The sequence below is a fragment of the Coregonus clupeaformis genome, chromosome 30 (assembly GCF_020615455.1).
Source record: "Coregonus clupeaformis isolate EN_2021a chromosome 30, ASM2061545v1, whole genome shotgun sequence".
In the NCBI taxonomy this organism is placed as follows: Eukaryota; Metazoa; Chordata; class Actinopteri; order Salmoniformes; family Salmonidae; genus Coregonus; species Coregonus clupeaformis.
Window position 1 is genome coordinate 27,879,829 of NC_059221.1, and position 21,343 is coordinate 27,901,171.

The 21,343-nt window shown below is 41.9% G+C and overlaps 1 protein-coding gene across 2 annotated transcripts in view; it reads left to right on the forward strand.

Annotated features, from left to right (window-relative positions):
• LOC121545572 (E3 ubiquitin-protein ligase MIB2) overlaps positions 1–21,343 on the forward strand; it is a 72,507-nt gene that overhangs the window by 16,305 nt on the left and 34,859 nt on the right. For both annotated transcript variants that reach the window (XM_041856206.2, XM_041856207.2), the window contains exons 2-3: positions 5,524–5,913; positions 12,237–12,408. In XM_041856206.2, coding sequence (XP_041712140.1) covers positions 5,524–5,913; positions 12,237–12,408 — 562 coding nt within the window. The remainder of the gene's footprint in view (positions 1–5,523; positions 5,914–12,236; positions 12,409–21,343) is intronic.

The window sequence follows — 21,343 nt, forward strand, 5'->3', positions numbered from 1 at the left end:
ATTTATTTATAATTAGAACAAAGGAATTTATAACTGACTTTTTCCAACATAACATAGGTACAGCGAATCCCCTTATTGTATGGGACACCTTTAAATGTGCCTTTAGAGGCCATGCATTTCAGTACTCATCTCGAAAACAAAAGCAATTTAGGTCAAAAGAGTTTATACTAAGAAAGGAAATAGAAAGTCTAACAGAACAGATATATGGCAATAAAAACTGTAACATAGAGGCTCAGAATAAATTAGAGGAAAAAGAAATGGAGAAATTTATTCAAGAAAGATCAAGTGTAATATATTATAAAAATTAAGCAAACTGGATGGAATATGGGGGAAAATTAACACAATTCTTTTTTAATCTTCAACATAGGAATGCTACCAAAAAAACCTTAATGAAACTGGTTACAATTGACGGAGTCACCCATAATTCACCAAATTATATTTTGAAGGAAGAAACAAAGTACTTTAAGCATATGTTTTCTTTTCAGTCGCCTCCAACTCCTCTAACTGAAGCTAATTGTAGAGATTTTTTTCTATTGATAATGTCAAATTAACAGCCACACAGAAAGACTCATGTGAAGGTGAAATTACAGAGGAGGAACTTCTGGATGCAATTAAAGACTTTAAGTCCGGGAAAACTCCAGGGTTGGATGGCATACCAGTCGAGGTATACCAAACCTTTTTTGATATACTAAGAGGACCGTTATTAGCATGTTTTAACCACACCTATGTAAATGGTAGATTATCTGACACTCAAGAAGAAGGTCTGATCTCATTATTACTGAAACAGGATACAAGTGGAAAATATAAAGATCCAGTCCATTTACAAAATCGGAGGCCCCTTACACTTCAATGTTGTGATGCAAAAATCCTAGCAAAATGTATAGCGCATAGAATTAAAAAGGTATTGTCGGATATTATTCATTCTAATCAGACAGGTTTTTTACATGGAAGATACATTGGAGATAATATAAGGCAAGTATTGGAAACAATAGAACACTATGGAAAATATGGGAAACCAGGCCTGCTATTCATAGCAGACTTGAAAAGGCATTTGATAAAGTTCGACTGGGGTTTATATATAAATGCCTGGAGCATTTCAATTTTGGAGAATCTCTTATAAAATGGGTCAAAATCATGTATAGTAACCCTAGGTGTAAAATAGTAAATAATGGCTATTTTTCAGAAAGTTTTAAACTGTCAAGAGGAGTGAAACAAGGTTGTCCACTATCGGCATATCTATTTATTGTGGCCATCGAGATGTTAGCTATTAAAATCAGATCCAATAATAATATCAGAGGATTAGAAATACAGGGTTTAAAAACAAAGGTGTCATTGTACGCTGATGATTCATGTTTTCTTTTAAATCCACAACTAGAATCCCTCCCCAGCCTCATAGAGGATCTAGATACATTTTCTAATCTCTCTGGATTACAACCAAATTATGACAAATGTACTATATTACGTATTGGATCACTAAAAAATACAATTTTTACGTTACCATGTAGTTTACCAATAAAATGGTCTGATGGTGATGTGGATATACTCGGAATACATATCCCAAAGGAAATAAATGATCTCACTTCAATAAATTTTTATAGAAAGTTAGCAAAAATAGATAAGATCTTACTACCATGGAAAGGAAAATACCTGTCAATTTGTGGAAAAATCACCCTGATTAACTCTTTAGTATTAACCCAGTTTACCTATTTGCTTATGGTCTTGCGAACAGTTTTTTAAATTATATGAGAAAAAAATTTTCAATTTTATTTGGAACGGCAAGCCAGACAAAATTAAAAGGGCATATTTATATAATGAATATGAATTCGGAGGACAGAAATTATTAAATATTAAAGCATTAGACCTATCACTAAAAGCTTCAGTCATACAAAAGTTATACTTAAATCCGAACTGGTTCTCAAGCAAATTAGTAAGATCGTCTCACCCAATGTTCAAGAAAGGCCTTTTTCCCTATATTCAGATTACAACCTCTCACTTTCAGTTATTTGAAAAGGAAATAATCTCCCAAATATCACTATTTCTAAAACAAGCCATAGAAAGTTGGTTGCAATTTCAATTTAATCCTCCAGAAACGACAGAACAAATAATGCAACAAATATTGTGGTTAAATTCAAATATACTAATTGACAAAAAACCTTTATTTTTTGACAGAATGTTTAAAAAAGGTATAATCTTCGTAAATGATATCATCGGTAGGACTGGTGGAGTTATGTCGCACATGCAGCTAACAAAAACATGGAAATATCTGCTCTACCCAAAATTACAACCAAATAATTGCAGCCTTACCGCAAAAGTGGAAGAGGAAAGTGGAAGGGGGAGAAAGTAAGGAACTTGTCTGTCGGCCTTGCATTAAAGAACATAATTGGTTAAGGAAAACTGTGATAAATAAAAAAGTATATCAGTTTCACTTAAGGACCAAAGGATTGACAGCCGTCCCATATAGATTGCAAAATAGTTGGGAAGAGATCTTTGACGTACTGATCCCATGGCATAGTGTTTATGAACTGACACGCAAAACGACACCGGATTCAAAAATTAGAATCTTTCAATTTAATTTATTATATAAAATTCTTGCTACCAATATAATGTTATTTATATGGGGGATATAATCTTCCCAGCTCTGCAGATTTTGCTGTGAAGAGACAGAATCATTAGATCATTTGTTTTGGTTCTGTCAATTTGTAGCTTGTTTTTGGACACAGGTCCAGGAATGGCTAAAGGATTGCAATATTTACCTGGAGCTAACCTTGCAGATAGCATTACTGGGTGATCTGAAAAGTCATAGTCAATCAATCAATAATATAATAATACTTTTAGCAAAAATGTTTATTTTTAATTCACAATCTGTAGAAGCAATGAGAATAGAAAGGTTCAGAACTTTTGTAAAACATCACAGTACGGTTGAAATATATATGGCAAATAGAAATCCTATATGGATGGTGTTAAGAGATAGATGGGAGGTATTGAATAGAGTTGAAGGATGGGACTAATAACAAATAACAACAAATAATAACAAAGATAGCTAATAATGTAAGCATACTGTGTCCATAATAAGTATATAGGTTGTATGTTGGGAGCTTTTGGGAAAGAGCACAGTTAGAAAGATATGGCATATAGAAGCAAACCGGATGGACATCATGAAAATGATCGGAGAGGTTGAGAGTAGAAGAAGTTCAGGAGCAAAAAAATAAATAAAATTATAAAATATATATATATAATAGAATTATTGTAAAATTAACTCTGTCCATAAGGTGTAGATAGTAAGTATAGACCGGAAGTAGAGGCCTGGGCATTGTTGTTCACTAATTTACTCCAAGTAGGGAAAGGATGGTGGGGTTGAAAAGTAATAAAGGGGGAGTATATATATATATATATATATATATATATATATATATATATATATATATATATATATATATATATATATATATATATATATATATATATATATAAAAACATGGGGGATTGGAAGTGATGCAGACAATTACATTGATAGAAGATACAATCTATCTGCAATATTAAGCTGATCCATTCCCCCGGGGGAAAAAAATAAAAAATAAAACATACAGTGGCTTGCGAAAGTATTCACCCCCCTTGGCATTTTTGCTATTTTGTTGCCTTACACCCTGGAATTAAAATAGATTTTTTGGGGGGTTTATATCATTTGATTTACACAACATGCCTACCACTTTGAAGATGCAAAATATTTTTTTTTGTTAAGTCGCTCTGGATAAGAGCGTCTGCTAAATGACTAAAAATTTAAATGTTATTGTGAAACAAACAGAGCTTGAGCATAACTATTCACCCCCCAAAGGCAATACTTTGTATAGCCTTCTTTTGCAGCAATTACAGCTGCAAGTCTCTTGGGGCATGTCTATATAAACTTGGCACATCTAGCCACTGGGATTTTTGCCCATTCTACAAGGCAAAACTGCTCCAGCTCCTTCAAGTTGGATGGGTTCCGCTGGTGTACAGCAATCTTTAAGTCATACCACAGATTCTCAATTGGATTGAGGTCTGGGCTTTGACTAGGCCATTCCAAGACATTTAAATGTTTCCCCTTAAACCACTCGAGTGTTGCTTTAGCAGTATTCTTAGGGTCATTGTCCTGCTGGAAGGTGAACCTCCGTCCCAGTTTCAAATCTCTGGAAGACTGAAACAGGTTTCCCTCAAGAATTTCCCTATATTTAGCGCCATCCATCATTCCTTCAATTCTGACAAGTTTCCCAGTCCCTGCCGATGAAAAACATCCCGACAGCATCATGCTGCCAACAACATGCTTCACTGTGGGGATGGTGTTCTCGGGGTGATGAGAGGTGTTGGGTTTGCGCCAGACATAGCGTTTTCCTTGATGGCCAAAAAGCTCAATTTTAGTCTCATCTGACCAGAGTACCTTCTTCCATATGTTTGGTGAGTCTCCCACATAGCTTTTGGCGAACATCAAACGTGTTTGCTTATTTTTCTCCCGACCGGGAGACCCATGAGGCGGCGCACAATTGGCCCAACATCGTCCTGGTTAGGGGAGGGTTTGGCCGGCCGGGATGTCCTTGTCCCATCACGCTCTAGCGACTCCTTGTGGCGGGCCAGGCGCATGCACGCTGACCTCGGGTCGCCAGTTGTACAGTGTTTCCTCCGACACATTGGTGCGGCTGGCTTCTGGGTTAAGCGAGCAGTGTGTCAAGAAGCAGTGCGGCTTGGCAGGGTCGTGTTTCGGAGGACGCAGCGATGGGTCAAGACTGTAACTACCAATTGGATATCACAAAATTGGGATGAAAAAGGGGTAAAAAGTACCACCCAAAAAAATTATGGCACGTACCCATGGACAACAAAATCTAGGTTAAAGATTACAAGGTTAAGACAACGTGGTTCTGATTTCCCATAACTCTTTGCAATTAATGGGACCAGCGTTGCTAGTTACCCATCAGTCTGTACTGTGATTTGTTGAATCATCTCAACTGACATTACAAAAAAATACATTCCATTGCATGAGCCACATCAGTTAGCATCATTTGAATGAACATTCGACATTACCATGGAAGTTATTGCATCACAATACAGCCATTGTGAGTGTACCAATGCGTTTACCAGTCAAAATACCAGGATTAGAGGTTCCAAGCCCATTCTATTTCTATGATCTTATCACAGCACTGACAAACCATGGTTGACCAACTCCCTGACAAATATGGCTGATCTTTTCCCATCATAAGAAGGTTCATGTCCATTCTGGTGTTCTAATTCCTAATTCTATGGTTGAGACCATTGTTTTAGGGCTTAGGCTGACTTCTATAAAAATAAATGTCAAGATCATGAAATTGTTTACCAATGAAGAAATAGCGGTGAATGGCCAATCTGAGCTATCATATTTACAGAAAAGATGCTTGGCAGCAATAACTATTTGTCACAAAATGAATACTGAAATGCCAGTTCTCATTCACATCTCTGCTAGTAGACGGCGCCCCAATTGATTAGACATTATTTTCTTTCTCTCTCTCTTTCACCCGTCAGTCACCCCTGATCTGGTCCCGGAGCCCCTGGTGCTACCCGTGGTGCCCTCCCTGCCCTCTGTGCGGGTCCGGCCTGCCCTGCACAGGCCACGGAGGCGCAACAACAGCAGCAGCGGAAGCGACCCCACCAGGCCGCGGCCCTCGGGCCCGGCTGGCCCCAGAGGCAGCATGGAGGTGGGCATGCGCGTGGTGCGTGGCCTGGACTGGAAGTGGGGGAACCAGGACGACAGCGAGGGCCACGTGGGCACAGTGGTGGAGATCGGGCGGCAGGGCAGCACCACCACCCCCGACAAGACAGTGGTGGTGCAGTGGGACAGCGGCACGCGCACCAACTACCGCACAGGCTACCAAGGCTCCTATGACCTGCTGCTCTACGACAATGCCCAGATCGGTGAGCACCCCACCTCAGCTGTTTACACACATATAGGCTATGTACTTTACACTGCATTCGGAAAGTATTCAGACCCCTTCACATTTTGTTATTCTAAAATTGATTAAATTAAATGTTTTCCTCATCAATCTACACACAATACCCCATAATGACAAAGCGAAAACAGGTTTTTAGACATTTTTGTAAATGTATTAAAAATAAAAAAAACTGAAATACCTTGTTTACATAAGTATTCAAACCCTTTCTACAACTTGATTGGAGTCCACCTGTGGTAAATTCAATTGATTGGACATGATTTGGAAAGGCACACACCTGTCTATATAAGTTCCCACAGTTGACAGTGCATGTCAGAGCAAAAACCAAGCCATGAGGTCAAAGGAATTGTCCGTAGAGCTCCGAGACAGGATTGTGTCGAGGCACAGATCTGGGGAAGGGTACCAAAAAATTTCTGCAGCATTGAAGGTCCCCAGGAACATAGTGGCCTCCCAATGACAGAGCTCCAGAGGTCCTCTGTGGAGATGGGCGAACCTTCCAGAAGGACAACCATCTCTGCAGCACTCCACCTATCAGGCCTTTATGGTAGAGTGGCCAGACGGAAGCCACTCCTCAGTAAAAGGCACATGACAGCCCGCTTGGAGTTTGCCAAAATAAACAAGATTCTCTGCTCTGATGAAACAAACATTGAACTCTTTGGCCTGAATGCCAAGCGTCATGTCTGGAGGAAACCTGGCACCATCCCTACAGTGAAACATGGTGGTGGCAGCATGATGCTGTGGGGATGTTTTTCAGCGGCAGGGACTGGGAGACTAGTCAGGATCGAGGGAAAGATGAACAGAGCAAAGTACAGAGAGCTCCTTGATGAAAACCTGCTCCAGAGCACTCAGGACCTCAGACTGGGGCGAAGGTTCACCTTCCAACAGGACAACGACCCTAAGCACACAGCCAAGACAATGCAGGAGTGGCTTCAGGACAAGTCTCTGAATGTCCTTGAGTGGCCCAGCCAGAGCCCGGACTTGATCCCGATCTAACATCTCTGGAGAGACCTGAAAATAGCTCTGCATCGAAGGTGAGCATTTGCCCACTGAAGTCAGTTACGACACCAAACTGCAGTCAGGTCAAGACCCTGGTGAGGATGACGAGCATGCAGATGAGCTTCCCTGAGAGGGTTTCTGACAGTTTGTGCAGAAATACTTTGGTTGTGCAAACCCACAGTTTCATCAGCTGTCCAGGTGGCTGGTCTCAGACGATCCCGCAGGTGAAGAAGCCGGATGTGGAGGTCCTGGGCTGGCGTGGTTACACATGGTCTACGGTTGTGAGGCCGGTTGGACGTAGTGCCAAATTCTTTAAGACCTGTGTAATGATCATGCTATTTCATTAGCTTCTTGATATGCCACACCTGTCAGGTGGCTGGATAATATTGGCAAAGGAGAAATGCTCACTAACAGGGATATAAACACATTTGTGCACAATATTTGAGAGAAATAAGCTTTTTGTGTGTATGGAAAATTTCTGGGATCTTTTTATTTCAGCTCATGAAACATGGGACCAACACTTTACATGTTGTGTTTACATTTTTGTTCAGTGTAAAGTAAACGCAGACATTGAATATCCCTTTGAGCATGGTTAAGTTATTAATTACACTTTGGATGGTGTATCAATACACCCAGTCACTACAAAGATACAGGCGTCCTAATTGCAGCATTACTGCAAAAATGGAAGAGGCAAGTGGAAGAGGGAAAAAGTAAGGAACTTGTCTGTCGGCCCTCTATTAAAGACCAAAATTGGTTAAAGAAATTTGAGATAAATAAAAAAGTATACCAGTTTCATTTAAGGACCAAAACATTGACAGCTGTGCCATATAGATAGAGATTTTCGATGTACCGATTTCATGGCACATGGTTTATGAGCTGATACACAAAACGACGCTGGATTGAAAACTTAGAATTTTCCAATTTAAATGATTATACAAAATTCTTGCAACCAATAGAATGTTATATATATTCACAGTACCAGTCAAAGGTTTGGACACACCTACTCATTCAAGGGTTTTTCTTTATTTTTACTATTTTCTACATTGTAGAATAATAGTGAAGACATCAAAACTATGAAATAACACATGTAGGAACCAGAAAAGTGTTAAACAAATCAAAATATATTTGAGATTCTTCAAAGTAGCCACCCTTTGCCTTGATGACAGCTTTGCACACTCTTGGCATTCTCTCAACCAGCTTCACCTGGAATGCTTTTCCAACAGTCTTGAAGGAGTTCCCGCACTTGTTGGCTGCCTTTCCTTCACTCTGCGGTCCAACTCATCCCAAACCATCTCAATTGGGTTGAGGTCGGGTGATTGTGGAGGCCAGGTCATCTGATGCAGTACTCCATCACTCTCCTTCTTGGTCAAATAGCCCTTACACATGGAGGTATGTTGGGTCATTGTCCTTTTGAAAAACAAATGATAGTCCCACTAAGCGCAAACCAGATGGGATGGCGTATCGCTGCAGAATGCTGTGGTAGCCATGCTACTTAAGTGTGCCTTGAATTCTAAATAAATCACAGACAGTGTCACCAGCAAAGCACCATCACACCTCCTTCTCCATGCTTCACGGTGGGAACCACACATGCGGAGATCATCCGTTCACCTACTCTTCGTCTCACAAAGACATGGCGGTTGGAACCAAAAATCTCAAATTTGGACTCATCAGACCAAAGGACAGATTTCCACAGGTCTAATGTCCATTGCTCGTCTTTCTTGGCCCAAGCAAGTCTCTTCTTATTATTGGTGTCCTTTAGTAGTGGTTTCTTTGCAGCAATTTGACCATGAAGGCCTGATTCACGCAGTTTCCTCTGAATATTTGATGTTGAGATGTGTCTGTTACTTGAACTGTGAAACATTTATTTGGGCTGCAATCTGAGGTGAAGTTAACTCTAATGAACTTATCCTCTGCAACAGAGGTACCTCTGGGTCTTCCTTTCCTGTGGCGGTCCTCATGAGAGCCAGTTTCATCATAGCGCTTGATGGTTTTTGCAACTGCACTTGAAGAAACTTTCAAAGTTCTTGAAATTTGTCGTATTGACTGACCTTCATGTCTTAAAGTAATGATGGACTGTCGTTTCTCTGCTTATTTGAGTTGTTCTTGCCTTAATATGGACATTGTCTTTTACCAGATAGGGCTATCTTCTGTATACCACCCCTACCTTGTCACAACACAAATTATTGGCTCAAACGCATTAAGAAGGAAAGAAATTGCACAAATTAACTTTTAACACGGCACACCTGTTAATTGAAATGCATTCCACCTCATGAAGCTGGTTGAGAGAATGCCAAGAGTGTGTAAATCTGTCATCAAGGCAAAGGGTGGCTACTTTGAAGAATCTCAAATATAAAATATATTTTAATTTGTTTAACACTTTTTTGGTTGTCACATGATTCCATATGTGTTATTTCATAGTTTTGATGTCTTCACTATTATTCTACAATGTAGAAAATAGTCAAAAATAAAGAAAAACCCTGGAATGAGTAGGTGTGTCCAAAGTTTTGACTGGTACTGTATATATGGCGGATTCAACCATTCCAGATCTGCAGATTTTGCTCCGAAGAGACTGATCAAATGAATCATTAGATCATTTGTTTTGGTACTGCACATTTGTAGCTTGTTTCTGGTCGCAGGTTCAGGAATGGCTGAAGAATTGCAACATTTACCTGGAGCTAACTCTGCAAATAGCACTGCTGGGTGATTTGAAAAGTCATAGTCAATCGATCAATAATATAATACTTTTAGCAAAAATGTTTATCTTTAATTTACAATCTGTAGAAACTATGAGAATAGAAAGGTTCAGAACTTTTGTGAAACATCACAGCACAGTTAAAAAATATATGGCAAATAGAAATCAAAACTGGATGGTGTTAAAAGAAAGGGAAGGGTTAAGTGGAGCTGAAGGGTGAGACTAAAAACAACAAGATAACTAGTGTAAAATATACTGGGTCCGTAAAATGTATAAAGTTTCCGAATTTTTGTGAAACGGCACAGTTAAAAATATATGGCAAATAGAAATCAAAACTGGATGGTCTTCAGAGATAGATTGGAGGGGTTGAGGATAGCTGAAGGATGGGATTAAAAATAAAGAAAAAAAACATTGTGTCCGTAAAATGTATATAGTATGTATAAGCTGGAAGTAGAAGCCTAAGTGTTGTTGTTCATTAGTTTACTCCAATTAGGGGAGGGGTGGTAGGGTTAGGGGAACATAATAAAGGAACATATATTTAAAAAATATATATTTTATGTGTATATACAGTGCATTTGGAAAGTATTCAGACCCCTTGACTTTTTCCACATTTTGTTACGTTACAGCCTTATTCTAAAATTGATTAAATCGTTTTTTTCCCTCATCGATCTTCACACAATACCCCATAATGACAAAGCAAAAACACATTTTTAGAAATGTTTGCAAATGTATACACATTTACATAAGTATTCAGACCCTTTACTCAGTACTTTGTTGAAGCACCTTTGGCAGAGATTACAGCCTTGAGTCTTCTTGGGTATGACCCTACAAGCTTGGCACACCTGTATTTGGGGAGTTTCTCCCATTTTTCTCTGCAGGTCCTCTCAAGCTCTGTCTGGTCGGATGGGGAGCGCCGCTGCACAGCTATTTTCAGGTCTCTCCAGAGATGTTAGATCGGGTTCAAGTCCGGGCTCTGGCTGGGCCACTCAAGGACATTCAGAGACTTGTCCTGAAGCCACTCCTGCATTGTCTTGGCTGTGTGCTTAGGGTCGTTGTCCTGTTGGAAGGTGAACCTTCGCCCCAGTCTGAGGTCCTGAGTGCTCTGGAGCAGGTTTTCATCAAGGAGCTCTCTGTACTTTGCTCCGTTCATCTTTCCCTCAATCCTGACTAGTCTCCCAGTCCCTGCCGCTGAAAAACATCCCCACAGCATCATGCTGCCACCACCATGTTTCACTGTAGGGATGGTGCCAGGTTTCCTCCAGACGTGACGCTTGGCATTCAGGCCAAAGAGTTCAATGTTTGTTTCATCAGACCAGAGAATCTTGTTTCTCATGGTCTGAGAACCCTTTAGGTGCCTTTTGGCAAACTCCAAGCGGGCTGTCATATGCCTTTTACTGAGGAGTGGCTTCAGTCTGGCCACTCTACCATAAAGGCCTGATTGGTGAAGTTCTGCAGAGATGGTTGTCCTTCTGGAAGGTTCTCCCATCTCCACAGAGGAACTCTGGAGCTCTGTCAGAGTGACCGTCGGGTTCTTGGTCACCTCCCTGACCAAGGCCCTTCTCCCCCGATTGCTCAGTTTGGCCGGGCGGCCAGCTCTAGGAAGAGTCTCTTGGTGGTTCCAAACTTATTCCATTTAAGAATGATGGAGGCCACTGTGTTCTTGGGGACCTTCAATGCTGCAGAAATGTTTTGGTACCCTTCCCCAGATCTGTGCCTCGACACAATCCTGTCTCGGAGCTCTACGGACAATTCCTTTGACCTCATGGCTTGGTCTTTGCTCTGACACGCACTGTCAACTGTGAGACCTTATATAGACAGGTGTGTGCCTTTCCAAATAATGTCCAATCAATTGAATTTACCACAGGTGGACTCCATTCAAGTTGTAGAAACATCTCAAGGATGATCAATGGAAACAGGATGCACCTGAGCTCAATTTCGAATCTCATAGGAAAGGGTCTGAATACTTATGTAAATAAGGTATTTCTGTTTTTTATTTGTTATAAATGTGCAAGAATGTCTAAACCTGTTTTCCCCTTTGTCATTATGGATGATATTGTGTAGATTGATGAGAAAATAATTAATATAAGGCTGTAACGTAACAAAAATTGGAAAAAGGGAAGGGGTCTGAATACTTCCCGAATGCACTGAATCTAATGTATTTTTTGTATATAATTTATTATTTTTAGATATTTGTCTCATCTTTGTGACTCAAGCAAGGTTCCTCAAGCTCATGTTTACTCAGCATCGCAGAGAAAAGGGCATCTCTCTCCATTTCCCTCGCATCAAACACGAGACAGGCAATACAGCCCTGTTTTAGAATCGAATGCCAAGTGCTAATGCAGGATTCATCTGCATTTTGCTCCATTAAAGACAATATGGCTTCAATTAATGGAGCGTAAGAAAAGAGAAGGAGAAGAAGAGTCAAAAGGAGTGAGAAGGAGGAAGGGGGGAGGAAGAGCAGCATCTCTTGTCATCTCTGTCATCAGTCAACTCTTCTCATTTGCTGTACTTTGAACTAATGCTGGGCTGGCTTGTCTTAACCTCCTTCCACCTTGCTCTGACGCTCTCGCTCTCGCTCTCTCCCCTTTTCCCTGTCTCAGGTGTGCGCCACTCCAACATCATCTGTGACAGCTGCAAAAAGCATGGCATCATGGGGATGCGCTGGAAGTGCAAGGTGTGCTTTGACTATGACCTGTGCACGCAGTGCTACATGAACAACAAGCACGACCTGGGCCACGCATTTGAGCGCTATGAGACAGCCCACTCCCAACCGTGAGTACCATGGTCACCCCCCCCCCCCCCAAAAAAAAAAATCTACGTTCCCTCAAAACCCTGTCTCCAGATTCACTTGGATTGATTTCTATTAAAATTGTGTGATTTGCTGGATTTGATTACAATTTGTTTTTATTTTCAAAGAATAACTTGTGCCAGATTAACTTGAGAGGGGCCATTCTAATTGTCCCTGTGTCCCCCGACTCCCCTAAGTTGATTCCCCTAAGTTGATTCCCATTGTCTCCTCTGCCCGCCTTCTCTAATTAAGTGATAATGCCCGAGAAGCCGGTGTTTGGAGGATATATTGGCATGGGTGTTGTTAGGCCCGAGACGATGTCGAGGGCCGGCAAACCGTGCCAATATATCCTCCAAACAATGGCTTTGAGGCCATTATCACTTTTATACAAGTAAGTGAATTATCCCCTCCTCTCTCCTCATCCAGTCTTCTGCATCAGTTCACAGTAAAGTTCCTAGCCCTTACAGGCACTGTCTGAATGTCAGCTGGGTGGACAGTTCCCTTTATAAAATGGGGTGATACTCCTGGCACACTGCATTTAAAATGGGGCACAGAATTCTTCTACTAGTCCACCAGCCAAGAGCCAGCTCAAACCCCTGTATTCCTTTGTGTGCTCGCTGGTGAGTGTGTTTCTGGGCTTTTTGAAGCTTGAGACGGAATTTCTCAAGAATTCCCCCTTCATGTAGTATAATACACTTAGTATTACACAGACACGGGCTGATCATCTGGCCAGGAGCTAAAATACAAAAAGTGAGAACAGCACTTAAGCAAATATTTTCAGTGATGCCAAGCAGCATACTGTTGGCCAATAGTACAGTAATTCCTTATGTGGAACCAATTCCCTCTTATCTGCGATCGTCACACATTTCATCGCATAATTACAGTGAGGGGAAAAAGTATTTGATCCCCTGCTGATTTTGTAAGTTTGCCCACTGACAAAGACATGATCAGTCTATAATTTTAATGGTAGGTTTATTTGAACAGTGAGAGACAGAATAACAACATAAAAATGTCAAAAATGTTATAAATTGATTTGCATTTTAATGAGGGAAATAAGTATTTGACCCCCTCTCAATCAGAAAGATTTCTGGCTCCCAGGTGTCTTTTATACAGGTAACGAGCTGAGATTAGGAGCACACTCTTAAAGGGAGTGCTCCTAATCTCAGCTTGTTACCTGTATAAAAGACACCTGTCCACAGAAGCAATCAATCAATCAGATTCCAAACTCTCCACCATGGCCAAGACCAAAGAGCTCTCCAAGGATGTCAGGGACAAGATTGTAGACCTACACAAGGCTGGAATGGGCTACAAGAACATCGCCAAGCAGCTTAGTGAGAAGGTGACAACAGTTGGTGCGATTATTCGCAAATGGAAGAAACACAAAATAACTGTCAATCTCCCTCGGCCTGGGGCTCCATGCAAGATCTCACCTCGTGGAGTTGCAATGATCATTTACATTTTTACATTTTACGTCATTTAGCAGACGCTCTTATCCAGAGCGACTTACATACATTTTTTTCATACCCCCTGTGGGAATCGAACCCACAACCCTGGCGTTGCAAACGCCATGCTCTATCAACTGAGCTACATCCCTGCCGGCCATTCCCTCCCCTACCCTGGACGACACTGGGCCAATTGCGCGCCGCCCCATGGGTCTCCTGGTCACGGCCGGCTACGACAGAGCCTGGATTCAAACCAGGATCTCTAGTGGCACAGCTAGCACTGCGATGCAGTGCCTTAGACCACTGCGCCACTCATGAGAACGGTGAGGAATCAGCCCAGAACTACACGGGAGGATCTTGTCAATGATCTCAAGGCAGCTGGGACCATAGTCACCAAGAAAACAATTGGTAACACACTACGCCGTGAAGGACTGAAATCCTGCAGCGCCCGCAAGGTCCCCCTGCTCAAGAAAGCACATATACAGGCCCGTCTGAAGTTTGCCAGTGAACATCTGAATGATTCAGAGGAAAACTGGGTGAAAGTGTTGTGGTCAGATGAATCGAGCTCTTTGGCATCAACTCAACTCACCGTGTTTGGAGGAGGAGGAATGCTGCCTATGACCCCAAGAACACCATCCCCACCGTCAAACATGGATCATTTGTGAGAAGGAGGCAGTGATACTTTCTTTAAAGTCTCACTGCCTCCTTCTCACAAATGATCCCAAAAATATAAAAATTTAATAAAGTTGGTTCAACACAGTGGCGGGTCATTTTGACCCTAGGACAACGGGAGGGTTAAGTCATGTTTTGCAGAGGGGTCAAATACTTATTTCCCTCATTAACTCGATTCCCGAGTGGCGCAGTGGTCTAAGGCACTGCATCGCAGTACTAGCTGTGCCACTAGAGATCCTGGTTTGAGTCCAAGCTCTGTCGCAGCCGGCCACGACCGGGAGACCCATGGGCGGCGCACAATTGGTCCAGCGTCGTCCAAGGTAGGGGAGGGTTTGGCCGGCAGGGATGTGGGTTCGTTTACCACGGGGGGCCAGTATGAAAAAATAAAATAAGTCACTCTGGATAAGAGCGTCTGCTAAATGACTAAAATGTAAAATAATTCAAATGCAAATCAATTTATAACATTTTTGACATGCGTTTTTCTGGATTTTTTTGTTGTTATTCTGTCTCTCACTGTTCAAATAAACCTACCATTAAAATTAGACTGATCATGTCTTTGTGAGTGGGCAAACCTACAAAATCAGCAGGGGATCAAATACTTTTTTATCTCACTGTGTGTGTGTGTGTATATATATATATATATATACACTGCTCAAAAAAATTAAGGGAACACTAAAATAACACATCCTAGATCTGAATGAATCACACAAAAATTATCAATGGAAATCAAATTTATCAACCCATGGAGGTCTGGATTTGGAGTCACCCTCAAAATTAAAGTGAAAAACCACACTACAGGCTGATCCAACTTTGATGTAATGTCCTTAAAACAAGTCAAAATGAGGCTCAGTAGTGTGTGTGGCCTCCACGTGCCTGTATGACCTCCCTACAACGCCTGGGCATGCTCCTGATGAGGTGGCGGATGGTCTCCTGAGGGATCTCCTCCCAGACCTGGACTAAAGCATCCGCCAACTCCTGGACAGTCTGTGGTGCAACGTGGCGTTGGTAGATGGAGCGAGACATGATGTCCCAGATGTGCTCAATTGGATTCAGGTCTGGGGAACGGGCGGGCCAGTCCATAGCATCAATGCCTTCCTCTTGCAGGAACTGCTGACACACTCCAGCCACATGAGGTCTAGCATTGTCTTGCATTAGGAGGAACCCAGGGCCAACCGCACCAGCATATGGTCTCACAAGGGGTCTGAGGATCTCATCTCGGTACCTAATGGCATTCAGGCTACCTCTGGCGAGCACATGGAGGGCTGTGCGGCCCCCCCAAAGAAATGCCACCCCACACCATGACTGACCCACCGCCAAACCGGTCATGCTGGAGGATGTTGCAGGCAGCAGAATGTTCTCCACGGCGTCTCCAGACTCTGTCACGTCTGTCACGTGCTCAGTGTGAACCTGCTTTCATCTGTGAAGAGCACAGGGCGCCAGTGGCGAATTTGCCAATCTTGGTGTTCTCTGGCAAATGCCAAACGTCCTGCACGGTGTTGGGCTGTAAGCACAACCCCCACCTGTGGACGTCGGGCCCTCATACCACCCTCATGGAGTCTGTTTCTGACCGTTTGAGCAGACACATGCACATTTGTGGCCTGCTGGAGGTCATTTTGCAGGGCTCTGGCAGTGCTCCTCCTGCTCCTCCTTGCACAAAGGCGGAGGTAGCAGTCCTGCTGCTGGGTTGTTGCCCTCCTACGTCCTCCTCCATGTCTCCTGATGTACTGGCCTGTCTCCTGGTAGCGCCTCCATGCTCTGGACACTACGCTGACAGACACAGCAAACCTTCTTGCCACTGCTCGCATTGATGTGCCATCCTGGATGAGCTGCACTACCTGAGCCACTTGTGTGGGTTGTAGACTCCGTCTCATGATACCACTAGAGTGAAAGCACCGCCAGCATTCAAAAGTGACCAAAACATCAGCCAGGAAGCATAGGAACTGAGAAGTGGTCTGTGGTCACCACCTGCAAAACAGTCCTTTATTGGGGGTGTCTTGCTAATTGCCTATAATTTCCACCTGTTGTCTATTCCATTTGCACAACAGCATGTGAAATGTATTGTCAATCAGTGTTGCTTCCTAAGTGGACAGTTTGATTTCACAGAAGTGTGATTGACTTGGAGTTACATTGTGTTGTTTAAAAAAAGTGTTCCCTTAATTTTTTTGAGCAGTGTATATTTGCGAGAAAAAAAAACATATGGGGGATTGGAAGTGATGCAGACAATTACATTGATGGAAGTTACAATCTATCTGAAATATTAAAGCTGATCTACCCCCTAAAAAAATAAAGAAAAAAAGAAAAAAAGAATGAAGCGTCAGGGATCAACTTACAGGGGAGGTTTTGGAAACCCTCCGGGCCAGTCGATCATCCCCATCAGTGGCCCGCTTGGGCCAGTGAAGAAAATATTGTAAAAATGCTATTTTCAACCTAGACTATATAATTGAGCAACTCAACGAAGACCGACAGCGGTAGGAAAGATGTTCCAAGTTATGAGGCAAGAATGGGTATGCAAACCAGGTATTTAAAAAGTTCGAAGTCTTGGTTGAATATTTGCGATGCCCAATTTAGTCATCATGGAATGGCGTACCTTGACAATCAGACATTTCCTCTTGGCTATTTGGTCTTTGAAAAGTCATTTTGAAGTTATGGTAGCCGATTTAGAAGTTCTACTGCTCCAATATAATTATTCCATGATTTCGTTTCTGATCAGTTTTTATGAGAGATGTAGCCGCTTTCGTTTGTTTCCCGCCGTTTCAATTGAAGGGTGTTTTTTCTATAGGCTATTACAACAAATATACAATCTTGGTCCTTGAAAATTACAATTAAGTGCTTGGAAAAGTCCTTGAATTTGACTTGCTAATGTCTGTATGAACCCTGTAAAGGCTATTTGCTCAGCCTGTAAATGAAAGGTAAAATCATCTTCTATTAAAACTATGCACGCATCATTTGCTTTCCTGTCAGCTCTTGACCCGGGACAGTTTTTAATTTTTTATTCGAGCTAGTAGCTTTCAGTTGGCACTGGCCCGGTGTGACATTGGCAAATTTACCTGAATGTTGAGCCCTGCTGTGCGCGTAGGGCCAAATGTCTACCACTTTGTGTAGCTGTTAGCGATGCTAATGATAACAGTTTTCAGGTAGATTGAAAGGCAATTAAAAGGTAACTACAAAGTAGCCTATGACTACCTGGCATAATAATGATTATTTGCATCAATCTAGTGACCATTTATTTTGAAAATTCCATCACAAGTGTGCTACAGAAACACTGCTAGCCAAACACAACTGTCTGGCTGGTGCACACCTGAATTAAAGGGTAACTACACAAAATAATTATGTGGTTTAAGCATTGTTGTGGACTTAGAACTTCCCATTTTGAGAGCGAAAACCTGAATTTTTTTTTGGGTTTGTTATCGTTTTGGTATCAAGTATCATTTTTTCAAATTCTTCCCTCTACATGATTTCGCAGGAAAGAACACATGGCACTTTGAAATCTGCAATAAATACATTTTGCACTTTATTTTAACAGTCTCTTTTCTTTGCTGTTATAGTAAATCTATCAAAATCAATGTAAGAACACAAGGGCATGCTAATTTAAAAGATGGCAAAAATAGTTGGTGCCACCAATGTAAAAAGTTAGTGTAGAACCCTGTGTACAGTACAACAGTGGTTCCCAGAGGTAAAGGCAAATGCAGGATTAGATATCGCAGTAGTTGAGTCCTGTGCACGAATGATAATGGAGGTTTTGAAATGGGGTGATTTTACCCAAAATGGCTGATGGTCAACACACGTTTAGTGCGTGTGGTCCATGCAGGAATTGATCTGCACCCACAAGAAACAGAGAGATGGTTTGAATATGAAGTGGTTCTCTAGAGGGATCTCTGTCACCCCAATACTAACACGTTATGAATCTCACAGCTATCTCTCTGAGACATCTTTAAGCAATGGAGTATTTAGTCTTAAGTGGAATGAAAGAATGTGACTCAGCTGAAGTCAGTTGGCCTTCAGTGATGTGATGGACCCTTTAGACATCTCTGGCCTTGGCTAGAGAGGACATACAGTAACGTGATGAATGGAGGGCAGTCGTGAAGAGGAAAACCACTCTGAGTGAACAGATGGGCTCTTACGCAACCCGCATCCCAACAGAGAACATTCATTAAGATGAATCTACTAATGTTTTCCCGCCGTTACCACTGAGGATTTGGAGAAACTAATCTCTCGTGGACAGTTTTACTTCTTGGTAACCGAGATTAGGATAAACGGATGTCATCAATGATACAAAGAGCCATTGATGGTCTTTCTCAGTTCTGTTTAGGCCTCGCTACTTAGCCTATTTCAGACACTTATGCCTTTTGTAGTCACACAGCTCATGAGGTAGAGCAGACGTCTTTAGAGAAACCCACTGAATCTTAATCAGTTTATTTGAACTATGACTCCCATTGGCATCGTTTTGAATTCGCTAGATTGGTGTCAGGCAGGAGGCTGAATCGGTTTCAGTTCTCATTTGACCAAATACGCACAAAATATAGCCAGTCATTTATATTTCTACACCTCATCATACCATAACTCATCCATATTTCATTAGATCACGCCAGTAGCATTTTAAACATACTTACACACACACAACATTCCATCCTTACCGTACAAGATTATGAAACATTGCACTCGTCCATTGCAATAAGCTTATGTGTATAAGGTTTCATTATGAATTCAACAGCTTATCGATCAGCCGGTCTCATAGACTAGATGTTACATAGTAAATGTAAATCCGGGACACTCAAGTTAGTATGATATGTTACGTTTGGTATGGTTACATAAGACCGAAGGTTACTTAAGGCAAAAACAAAAGGAGGGTGGTTGGTCGGGGTGAATGGGTGTATGTATAACGCGAACGTATAGCAACCCAAAGGTTGCGTGTTCGAATCTCATCACGGCCAACTTCAGCATTTTAACTAATTAGCAACTTTTCAACAACTTACTGCTCTTTAGCTACTTTGCAACTACTTAGTATGTTAGCTAACCCTTCCCTTAACCCTTTTAGCAAAGCCTTCCCCTAACCTTAACACTTTAACCTAACTCCTAACCTTAACCCCTAACCCCTAGCTAACGTTAGCCAGCTAGTTAACGTTAGCAACCTAGCCACATAGCTAACGTTAGCCACAACAAATTGGAATTCGTAACATATCATACGTTTTGCCAATTCGTAACATATTGAACATTTTGCAAGTTTGTAATACAGTGCATTTGGTAAGTATTCAGACCCCTTAACTTCTTTCACATTTTGTTACGTTACAGCCTTATTCTAAAAGGGATTAAATTGTTCATTTTTTTCATCATCAATCTACACATAATACCCCATAATGACAATGCAACAACAGGATTTTAGAAATCTTTGCATATTTATAAAAAATTGAAATATCACATTTACATAAGTATTCAGACCTTTTACTCAGTACTTTGTTGAAGCACCTTTGGCAGCGATTACAGCCTCGAGTCTTCTTGGGTATGACGCTACAAGCTTGGCACACCTGTATTTGGGGAATTTCTCCCATTCTTCTCTGCAGATCCTCTCAAGCTCTGTCAGGTTGGATGGGGAGTGTCGCTGCACAGCTATTTTCAGGTCTCTCCAGAGATGTTTGATCGGGTTCAAGTCCGGGCTCTGGCTGGGCCACTCAAGGACATTCAGAGACTTGTCCCGAAGCCACTCCTGCGTTGTCTTGGCTCTGTGCTTAGGGTCATTGTCCTGTTGGAAGGTGAACCTTTTCCCCAGTCTGAGGTCCTGAGCGCTCTGGAGCAGGTTTTCATCAATGATCTCTCTGTACTTTGCTCCGTTCATCTTTCCCTCGATCGCAACTAGTTTCCAAGTCCCTGCCGCTGAAAAACATTCCCACAGCATGATGCTGCCACCACCATGCTTCACTGTAGGGATGGTATTGGCCAGGTGATGAGCGGTGCCTGGTTTCTTCCAGACGTGACGCTTGGCATTCAGGCCAAAGAGTTACATTTTGATTTCATTAGACAAAAGAATGTTTCTCATGGTCAGAGTCCTTTAGGTGCCTTTTTGGCAAACTCCAAGCTGGCTGTCATGTACCTTTTACTGAGGAGTGGCTTCCGTCTGGCCACTCTCCCATAAAGGCCTGATTGGTGGAGTGCTGCAGAGATGGTTGTCCTTCTGGAAGTTTCTCCCATCTCCAAAGAGAAACTCTGGAGCTCTAGCATAGTGACCATCGGGTTCTTGGTCACCTCCCTGACCAAGGCCCTTCTCCCCCGATTGCTCAGTTTGGCCGGGCGGCCAGCTCTAGGAAGAGTCTTGGTGGTTTCAAACTTCTTCCGTTTATGAATGATGGAGGCCACTCTGTTCTTGGGGACCTTCAATGCTGCCAAAAAAATGTGGTACCCTTGCCCAGATCTGTGCCTCGACACAATCCTGTCTACGGACAATTCCTTTGACCTCATGGCTTGGTTTTTGCTCTGACATGCACTGTCAACTGTGGGACCTTATATAGACAGGTGTGTGTGCCTTTCCAAATCATGTCCAATCAATTACATTTGCCACAGGTGGACTCCAATCAAGTTGTAGAAACATCTCAAGGATGATAAATTGAATCAGAATGCACCTGAGCTTAATTTCGAGTGTCATAGCAAAGGGTCTGAATACTTATGTAAATAAGATATTTCTGTTTTTTTATTTTTTTATAAATTAGCACAAAAAATATATATATAAACTGTTTTCCGCTTTGTCATTATGGGGTATTGTGTGTAGATTGATGAGGGAAAGAAATAATGTAATCAATTTCAGAATAAGGCTGTT